A 10494-nucleotide genomic window follows, 5' to 3' on the forward strand; every position below is an offset into this window, starting at 1 on the left:
AATAAGCATCCAAGTTATCCTGTTTCCTGACGAGCGGTGCTGTCTTTCAGGGAGATGAGAGGTACAATTTTCTGGCTAAGGTTAGCATCTCTCTTGACCGGCACCTGACAAGCTTCCCATCTTGAGGTAAATCTTATGTCAGTCGTTTCAATAGTGCCCCCGAAAGCTGCTGTTAGTGATGGCCTCGCTCTTTACAAAGTAAGTAGACCTCGTGCTCTCCCCTTGACACAGGCTCAGTTCCAGCTGTGGAAAAGCAGGAAAGGGAAGCAGTGGAGCCAGCTTTATAAAAAGGGGGTTAGAAAGCACACGGCCTAAGTAAAATCTGTGCTTGTCCACTTAGTAACTAAGCTGGTTGCACTTTTTGCAAAACTACAATAAAATAGGAGAGTCAATGAGAATCTACATAGAGCACTTAATACTGAGGCTGACACAGTAAGTGCTGTGTCAGCCACAGCGCCCCCCATCCTAGTGAAATCGGTGACAAGGGTGAAGGCAGTCTTGTTTTCCTTCTCTGCCCTGGCAGGATGGCTTTTGTAGACATCATGGTTTCTCTATCTGAAATCTGTTAGATTCAGAATTCAAAGTCTTAGTCGTTAACACCGAGGAGTCCTGGTGTTGGGGTGCTAGGCGGGAGGGAGGTCAGCAGTTTCAAGCCACCGTCGCTCCTCAGGAGAAAGATGAGGCTGTCCACTCTGGTAGAGTTGCGGTCTTGGAACTCACAGGGAGTTTCACTCAGTGCCCTGGTCACTGAGCTGGAGTCCACTGGATGGCAGTGAGGGAAATAAAAGTGGGCAAATAAAGGTTTTGAATCATGGATAGAACAAGAAGGGAAAGTATATCCCCTTTTGCCCTGCCTCTACCACATTCCTACTCTGGGAAGGCAGGGTAAGAACTGATGAGTTCAAGAGCTCCTGATCTCACAAGTAGTGGTTCCCTCTATTTCAATTAGTCAAAATCCTAGGCCCTTAAATTAGGTGGCATAGTGGGTTACACATTGGGCTGCTAATCTCCAAAAGTCAGCAGTTCAGGACCACCAGCTGCTCTGAGGGGGACATGGTGAGGCTTTAAACTCATCTCCGAAACCGACAGAGACGGAATCCTACCCTTTCCTATAGGGTTGCTATGAATCAGAAGCCCACTTGATGGCACTGAATTGTAGTTGTTTGAGAATTAAAAACTTCCCTGGGCTGGTTCCTCTCATATCTGATGGGACAGATTCTCAGGCAAGTTGGGAAATGAAGGAGAAATGGAATGATAGTAATATTGCTAGAATCATTCCGCCATTACCTGTCTTTCCGAAGTTAAACCTAAACTACTTACAAAGCCATGCTATAAACACCCATGTTTATAGATCGAGTTTACACAAAAATCACAAGAATCGAATCTCCATAAGGGCAGGGATCTTTGCCAATTGTGTTCCCTGATATTTACCAGGGGCCTAGACTAGTCCCCAGCACGCAGCAGGCATTCAGTAAACATCGACTGACCAAGCGGATTACAGGGATGTGGCTCGAAAGTGAACTGCTGAAGATGCGGGATGACCTGACTTAGGGCAACTGCCTCTTTAAATCTGTACCATTATACTCATGAAGGATATCTCAATTGTTAAAAAATACATTTATTATAAAAAAAAATCGGACAGATTATCATTTACAGAGTCAACTTTCCAGAGACAAACCAGCGTTTGAATTCGGGCTTCAAGTGAAAGTTAAGCATAGTTAAACTCACTCCATCCGAAGCATTCCTCACTGCAAGCAGCAAGCATTTTGTAGACCAAGTACTCAATGTTCTAAATCCTGTTTGTACCCCTGCCATCATTTTACTCCGTTCCAAGGCTTTGGCATGCAAACTTCATGCCTACTTCTAAAATTCAAAATTCCCAAACTGAGATGAACGATTGTTGGGCTTTGGTTGAGGTTTATAACCAATTCGGTCATTGATCATTTGTTCTCGGCTTTTGGAGTCAACGTTGAGCCCAATGGCCCCTTCTCCATCACTGCCTCCCACAATTTCAACATCTTCCTTTTGTTTCTTCCGGGTCTGAAAGTATAAACACATGAAGATGAAGGCAGCATTTTTTGAACTAGCACCGACCTACTAGGCATAGGGTACGAAAGGCTCAGAATCTACAGGGCAAGAACTTGGGAGTACTTGGTTTCAGGGAGTCAAAGTCAAGAGAGCAGACCAGTCCTGCCCTCCCTGACGGCCCAGTCTCACAGGGCACTACAGTCTACAGTAACGACCGTTTAGCTCTGTGTGTGGTCATCTCCAAATGGAACATACCTCCCATACACCTACCATTCCCTGCCGGTGCCAACGATGCTGTCACCAGAAGCACTGGATTACTGCTCTTCCTTCCCACTTAGTGCTGAGCTGTGACTGCTCCACGAACAACATCAAGGGGTTACGTGGGATAAGCAGCATGACCTTCCTAAGCTGGAGCGTAACTACACTAACAATAATTTTGCAAAATTTCTGCCCAAACAACTCTGTGAAACCAGGTTCTAAAAGGCTAAGAACTCTATCATTTTACAACATCCAACAGAACATCCAACTGGGACGAAACCATGGAAAAGGCTTGCCCTGTGAACTGCTGACTGTTAGCATCTAGAGTCATGACAGATCAAACGCAATGCCATCAAGCCGCTCTGACTCAGAGTGAACCATAGGACAGGGCAGGACTAACTGCCTCTGTGGGTTTCTGAGACTGTCACTTTTTATGGGAGTGGAAAGTCCCTTCTCCCTCGGAGTGGCTCGTGGTTTCAAACTGCTGACCTAATGGTTAGCAGCCCAACATGTAATCACTACACTACCCAGGCACCTTAGAGAGAGTCACAGGAGTGTATTCAGATGAGTTTCACTCATAAAATACCAGCTTTTTTTCCTCCCTGCTCCCACTACCATGACTCGAATTCGACCTTGCAAGACTGGCTAGACCAGAGGAGGTACACTGGTACTGACAGGAACTGAAAATACAGGGAATCCAGGGCGGATGAGCCCTACAGGACCAGTGGTGTGAGTGGCGAAACAGGGAGGGTAAAGGGAGAATGGGTAGGAAAGAGGGAACCGATTACAAGGAACTATATGTGACCTCCTCCCTTGGGGACAGACAACCGAAAAGTGGGTGAAGGGAGACGTCGGACATGGCAAGATATGACAAAATACCAATTTATAAACTATCAAGGGCTCACGAGGGAGGGGGGAATGGGGAGGGAGGGGAAAATGAGGACCTAATGTGGGGGGTTTAAGTGGAGAGAAAATGTTTTGAGAATGATGTACAAATGCGCTTTACACAATTGATGTGTGTATGGATTGCAATAACAGTTGTATGAGCCCTTAATAAAATGTTTAAAAAAAAATACCAGCTTTTTAACTGGTTTCATTTCAGTGCCAGGCAAGCCTGTCTTTTCCTCATAAGTTCCTCTGTAACAGGTCAAGCCCATTGGATAACTGGACTTCATGAAAGACTGACTCGATGGTGAGCTGACGCTGCAGAGCGAAGTTCGATATACTAGCATTTTATGAGGCTCATTCCAACTGATGTTGAAACCAAGCATTCAAAGCTCATCCTTAAAGAAGAAGGGGAAAACAACAGCAAACATACATGACTCGAGTCTGCTGGGGTGAGGAAGGGGAGGAGAGAAACAGGGTATCTTAATAAGAAGCACAGTATATAGTAAAGCCATGTGTCTGTGGATGCATGTAAGCTAGTGTTCTCTGCCATGGACAGGAAAGGTCCCCAAGGGCAGCAAATGACAGTAGTCTCCACCTGAGCCCCTCCTGTGCGCAACAGGCACAGAGGTGGACACACCATTTCCTCCTTCCGGGAACTTGTTCTACTGGGGGGGAACCAAGACACAAGGTGTTACAACAAGCACTGATAGGACCTATGTGTCGAGTTGTGTATCGGGGGTGGGGTGCGTGTTGAGGCTAAGCCTAGTCCAGCTAGGGGTCAAGGGGCATGGAAGACTTCTGGAAGCAGCTGAGTTTCAAAAACAAATAGGAGTTCACACACACACACACCTCAGACTAATCAACCGTTTGCGGTCAAAAGGGCAGCATTTCCCCAGGGACAAAGTTCAGAAAGCCTAGGAAAGGAGACACACGGGGAGGAAGGGGATACATGCTCGTTAGACTGTGGGGACTGCAGTCCAGGAGAGGAAACCAAATGCGCGCGCACTGTTCGATGAAACCTGACCTGCTCTGCAGACCGTCACTAACTCACGCTCAAAAGGGAGAACAGATGAAAGGCTGGCAGTGGGAGAGCAGGGACCCCTTCACAAAAGGCCTCCGATGTCACGCTAGAAGACCACTGAGGAGTCTAAGCCTATGAACAGACATCTAATACTGTCAGGTTAACCACACTTCGACATATATTGAGTTCCTATTCTATGCTAATGCGAAGAGGCTAGTGGAGGAACAGACAGACATAGAGGATCCCGGCAATCTAAGTTTAATCTATCAATGGTCGTACAGTAACCAAATAGGTAGCTGAAAAGCACAAGAACGATGAGCTGAAAGAAGAAGGTGCTTTGTGGGAGTCGAATAGAGCCGCTATGGTTAGAACCGACGTGTGGCAGTGAGTCTGGGTTGCGGGGTTTTCTGTAATGGGATGGGGGCCGGGTGGGTAAGAACAGCACACTAACTGGGAAAGGGTCGACAGAGGCTCTCGACCCAGAAGGCATTTACACGAAGGCATGAGGAAACAGTCCGTACAAAAGCCACCAGGTGAGAGCCGGCGTGTGACAGATGAAAGGACATCAGTGTGCCTGGGGAGCAGAGCGCAAGGCAGAAGCAGGATGGGAAGTGACACAGGGAGGGGCGGGCAGAATATGCAGTCTTACAGACTCGGAGAAGGAATTCGGATTTTATTCTAAGTGCATGGGGAATGCCACTATCTAAAATACTTTAAAGATCACTGTGATGGGTTGAAGAGACGAACATGGAAGCAGAAGGCCATTTAAGAGACTGAAATTATACAGAGACAGATGATGGTGACCCGACCTTGGTTTGGAACTGTGGAGGTAAAAAGGTCCGAGTGGATCCTAAACATATTCTGCAGGAAGAATCAAAGGGGTGAGGGAAAGGGGGCGCTCACGAGGGACTCCCAAGTTTCCAAATAGATGGTGGCCCCGTCTATGGAGCTGGGGAACTCTCAGGGAGAAACTGGTGTGAAGGAGAATCAGGAGTTTGTTTTCAGATGTGATAAGTACAGAGACTGAGAAATGGCCCCAAACAGCTAAAGTCCTAATCCTTGGAACTTCATATGAGAAAAAGGTCTTGGCAGATGTGATTAAGTTAAGGATCTTGCAACAGGGAGATTATCCTGGATTATCTGGGTGGCACTATATGCAATCCGGTGTAACCTTACAAGGAGACAGAGGGAGATACCACAGACAAGAGGAGGAGGCAGGGTCACCCTAGAAGCAGAGGTCGGAGCGCTGAGGCCCTAAATCCAGGGTGACAGCAGCCACTACGTGCTGGGTACTCCAAGGAACGTCTCCTGTCCTAGCGCTTCCTGAGGGAGCCTGGCCCTTCCGCCAGAACTTGAGTCTGCTCTAGTCAAGTAGATGCCAGTCCTCTTACTTCCACAACTGTGAGAGAATAATTCCTGCTGTTTTCAGCTGCCAAGTCTGTGGTAATTTGTTCTGGCAGCCACAGGAAATGAAGAGGCTAAGTTTAAGATGCCTGCAAAACAAGCAAATGCAGATTCCAAACAGGCTGTTTGTATGGGCGCCGGGCGGGGTTCCCAAGTGAGAGCTGCTGTGTCAGCTGTTCCTGAGGGTCTCACGGTGGCGCTCCTACCTCCAGGTCCTTCCTGAGGCTCTCAAACTCCTCGATGTCATCAAGCTTCAGCTCCAGTCGGGTGGGCTTTCGTCGCAGCATCACGAAACCAACGCCACAGGCTGGAACCGTGAGCTGGTAAAAATAGCAAAAAGGAAAAATCTGGAGCGCATGAATCTTGCCTACACACATGAATGCCAAAGTGGATTCATCTGGGTTAATTAATTCATTAAACTCATTTGGTTTCACACATAAACTTCTAAGATTCTCAGTGGATGCGTATTACAGCGGTGTTACATGACAGAGACCCACAACTGGAATCCCAAAAGCTCTCCCGTCAAGAACTTGAAACAGCAATTTCCTTTTTCATGAAACCCAGGATAGGCAAATATATAAAGAAAGTAACTAGACTAACAGTTTCCTAGGATTGTGGCAGGGGCGTTCTTGGGGGAGTAGGGAGCGAACAATACTGAGCACAAACATGAAGAAAGTGTTTTAAAGGGGACTGTGGTGACGACTGCACCATGGAGTTGTGGTGTGCGGACGCTACGTCCAAAAGACTGTCACAAAAGCAGAATTTAAAGAACAAGCTACCTATAAGAGATCATTAGAGGAGCCATTACATTCATTTCCTGCTCCAGTCACATTCAAAGAAATATTCTAGAGGAGAAAAGAGCATTAAAATAGCACATCTTAATTTAGTGTCCTCAGTGGAAGTGAAAGGCCATTAAATGTAATCCACTGGGCAGGAAAACTGTCAGATTCCTGGTCGCTCCCAAAAGCTAAATTTTGCTAAATCTTGTGACAACTCCGTGGAACTCACCAGTTCGCAGAGGTGTTTGTTTTGCCTCGGGGTCTAAATGGCTAAGTCATTTATTCAGCAAACACTGTGAGCTCCCGCTACAGAGCTGAAGGGCACAGCCTGTGGGAAACGAGACAAGAGAAGAGGGAATTACCGTGCAGAACAGCCAGCACTCTGATGGGCTCAGGGAATGACGTCTTCTCAGAGGCACATAATCCAGTCTGGGGTGGAGGCGGGGTGAGCCCAGATGTCAGGAAGGCTTCCTAGAAGAAATGAGGTCTTAGTTCAGTTCAGGAGGGCAGAGAGGGGGTGAGGAAAGAAGATACAGTACGAGAGAGCACTGTCTAAGCACTCAAGGTAATACTTGTGTAAACAAACAAACAAAAAGCCCACAACTGAGTTTCACATCTGTCGATGGCACCATCTGTAGACTCCATAGCATCCAGTAGAATGTATCTGTAGCAAACAAGAAACCCTACTGTAGACTCAGATCCACCCTACAGGGCAGCTCAGAACTGCTCCCTAGGATTCTAAGACTCCAAATCTTTATGGGAGCAGAGAGCCTCGTTTCTCTCCTGTGGAGTGTCGAGTGGGTTTGAAAGGCTGACCTTGAGGCTAGCTACCAGGGTTCCTTGGATCTGTATGAAGTAGTTAATAACTGTTTGCTGGATAAAACGAGAAATCCAAGCAGACAAAGTGAGATGAACTCTTCTTGAGGTCTGCGCTACGTCTTCCCCTCCCATCCTTCTGGAAATCTTATACTAATGCCACAGGCTGAGCAGTGAGGGACAGTGACTAACCAAAACCCTTTCCAAGTGCAGATACAACCTTTTTTTTGCAACTAGGAACTTGGACTGATGCAAACCTTAAATACGTGTTTTCTCTGCCTGAGAAGCTTGGAGCTGATATTACCAACGCAAAGCACTGGCCCAGTACCTTTCAAATGGCGTTCTACTAAATCAGGGATATTCTTCAGCCAGGTTGGATTTAAACACAAGGTGAAAGAAATCAAAGAGCCACAGGAAGCCCAAGGCAGGAGGAAGGAAAGGCTACGTTTTCTCCTGTAAAAACTCGGCACTCGGAAGTTTTATTTAATAAATCTGTCTTGGAAGAAGTACAACTCCTTAGAAGTGAGGATGGTGTAGGCTACATCACGACGGACCCTCATGCTTGGTAGTTGGCAAATGGGAATGGCATAGTGGCTGCAACCAAGGGCTCAAACGTAGCAACAATGGTGATGGTGTGGGACCGCAGTGTGTGGGGCTGTGGAAGTGGCGGCCACTGGTCCTTGAAGGGGAACCCCTGGCTTGGTGGGTGTCCAGTGGAAAGGGACCCAGAATCACCATGTATTTAGTACTTTGATGTCTCCCTGTATTGATATGCCAGGTTTTGATCTGTTAGGCAGGGATCTGCCCTTGGAAGAACTGATCCAGAAGGTTCTCCCTGGCATCAATCCCCATGCTTAGGGTCAACAGGGAGATGGAACCGTGCAGGGCAACAACTCCTGGGGTGTGGCTCTGGTGGTCCCTTACTAGCATAGACTCCTCAGACCCAGTGTCTGGAGTGCTATGCTACTGGGAAAAAGGTTGATCTTATCAATGCAATCGCCTGATACACCAGGGGAGTGACTGACAATATTTTTTCTTTTTTTGTTTCTATGGGTTTTTATTTTCCTGCTTTTTGTTTGCTTTTGTTTTTTGTTTCTTTGTTTGCTGGTTGGTTTGTTGCTGTTGTTGGTATAGTAAGTCTTATGGGGTTTTGTTTTTGTCATAATATGACCACCAAAGTAAACCTGAGTTGTGCAGATCCCAGAGACAAACAGCTGGATTCTGGGCCACAATGAACTCCACCCCCAATCCAGAAACAGTAAGTTCTGACAACATGGCCCTACTCGATATTCATCTTCATGAAATGATCACTGAAGATAAGGGTGCTACAGCAAAAGGTGCTAAAGCAGATGGTGCCCAGCTATCAATCGAAATAGTGTCTGGGGGTCTTAAAAGCTTGTATTCAAACAAGCAGCCATCTGAGTGAGGAGTCAACTAAGTCCACACGGAAGAAGCACACCAGCCAATGTGACCCAAAGATGACAACAACAAAGCCCAAATATGACGAAGGGAAAAGTATCAGAGCTTAAATTGTGAACCCCCAATTTGTAGAAGGCTATGGAGAGCAGTGGGAGCCCAAAACCCATCTGCAGTGTGTCTAGTCAGATCAAGCCTTGGCAGATCCCTCTGGCCACAGGCCAGGGCCTCAAACAGCTTTACCATCAGACAGCACTGTAAACGTGATACCTGATCAGTGAACTCCCTCTAGGCCAGTGGTTCTCAACCTTCCTAATGCTTCGACCCTTTAATACAGCTCCTCGTGTTGTGGTGACCCCCAACCATAAAATTATTTTCGTTGCTACTTCATAACTGCAATTTTGCTACTGTTATGAATCATAATGTAAATATCTAATAGGCAGGATGTACTTTCGTTGTTACAAAGTGAACATAATTAAAGCATAGTGATTAATCACAAAACAACATGTAATTATATATTGTGAAATATCTATGTGTTTTCCGATGGTCTTAGGCGACCCTTGTGAAAGGGTCATTTGACCCCCAAGGGGGTCGTGACCCCCAAAGAGGCTGAGACCCACAGGTTGAGAACCACTGCTCTAGACGCAACATAAATTTTGTCTAACTTCAGGTATTTCTTGCTGTTCCATGACAAATCCATGACAAAAATATCTTCCCTGGCTTTTAAAATATCGATGGTGGTCTTTTCTTTCTTATTCATTATTTGTATTTTTATCTTTATATTAATATTAGTTTATCCTTACCATTTAAAAGAAAAAAGAACAGCATGTGTTGGGTAGTATTTAGCAAACAGACAGATACATGGATATCTCCAAGTGACCCACGGGTGTTGAAAGGAGACGAGGGCCTACCCTCAGAGGTGACAGAGAAAGTCTTCCTAAAGGGCCGGAGCCTTCCATGGGACTTCTTGCCCCTTAAAGAGTCCTGGTGGCACAGTGGTCAGCCACTGGAAACACCAGCCCTTCTGCAGGAGGAAGTAGAGGCCTTCTACTCTTGTCACGAGAGCCAGTCAGGTCAATCCGAGACATCGTAACTGGATTCATAGTTCCTTGCCAGTGTGGCAGGGGAGCTTGGGGGAAATGGGGAGCTAATAACGATGAGTACAAGAATGAAGAAAATGTTTTAAAACTGATTGTGGTCATGATTGTACAAGTCTTGATGCGAACTAGTAGACTGCATGATATGCGAATTATATGCCAATAAAATGGTTAAATATTATATATCTATCAATATCTGTAGGTAAATAGATATAGATATATTTAAGCACAGTTCTGCTCAGACACACACTGGGTAGCCAGAAGTCAGCATGACCTCCATATCCGGGAACATCAGTGCTTTGAGCCCCCCCCGCACTTGGGGGGAACCCTAGTTTGGTGTCGCTCCGCCCGCCGCGGAAAGCGGGGCTGTCTGGCGGGTTGCAGCCTTCATGGCCATCATCTGCGAATCCGAAGAAAGAGCGGGCTGAGGACTATCACCCACGTCCAGCCACCGTTCCTCCGCCACGTCTTCATTTTACTTCGGCGCTAGAGGGCTCTTCGAGCGGCCCAAATCCACCAACTAGGATCGATCTCGCAGGCTTCCCGACCGCAGGAACAACTCTCTGAGCCCGGGGGGCAATCGTGGGTCCTGGGCGAGTTTCCGAGGCCCCACCACCCCGCCCCCCGCCCGCTCCAGGACAACGTAAAACCCCCGGCAGGCCCAGGAGCGACTGAAGACCCCCAAGCCCTCCGTCAGCTCCAGAGGCCACACACCTACCTCCTTTAAAAGCCTGTTCAGCTCAGCCCCTTCCCGGAACCTCGGCGTCCATCACGAGTCCACCGCTAC

The 10494-nt window shown here is 47.1% G+C and overlaps 1 protein-coding gene across 3 annotated transcripts; it reads right to left on the bottom strand.

Annotated features, from left to right (window-relative positions):
- Positions 1–1598: 1598 nt before the first annotated feature.
- CDC26 (cell division cycle 26) lies at positions 1599–10494 on the bottom strand. 3 transcript variants are annotated; one of them, XM_045296669.1, is made up of 4 exons: positions 10426–10494; positions 6741–6849; positions 5806–5919; positions 1599–2040 (listed from the first exon to the last, which is right to left on the bottom strand). In XM_045296669.1, the coding sequence occupies exons 3-4, from the start codon at positions 5884–5886 to the stop codon at positions 1864–1866; spliced, it is 258 nt and encodes an 85-aa protein (XP_045152604.1). In that variant the 5' UTR covers positions 5887–5919; positions 6741–6849; positions 10426–10494; the 3' UTR covers positions 1599–1863. The 3 variants fall into 3 exon arrangements, with proteins under 3 accessions (XP_045152604.1, XP_045152605.1, XP_004712588.2); XM_045296670.1 differs by lacking the exon at positions 6741–6849 and adding an exon at positions 6608–6706 and having other exon boundaries at positions 10426–10474; XM_004712531.2 differs by lacking the exons at positions 6741–6849; positions 10426–10494 and having other exon boundaries at positions 5806–6593.

The sequence above is a fragment of the Echinops telfairi genome, unplaced genomic scaffold (genome assembly GCF_000313985.2).
Source record: "Echinops telfairi isolate 266 unplaced genomic scaffold, ASM31398v2 ScPeMD7_7410;HRSCAF=8448, whole genome shotgun sequence".
NCBI lineage: Eukaryota > Metazoa > Chordata > Mammalia > Afrosoricida > Tenrecidae > Echinops > Echinops telfairi.

Bases quoted from the DNA above. Each gene is read 5' to 3' on its own strand.
- CDC26 (XM_004712531.2), bottom strand. From the start codon at position 5,976: ATGTGTGTAGGCAAGATTCATGCGCTCCAGATTTTTCCTTTTTGCTAT. The intron at 2,041-5,805 runs GTAGGAGCGCCA...TTATACTTTCAG, and splicing joins GCCTCAGGAAGGACCTGGAG to ACCCGGAAGAAACAAAAGGA.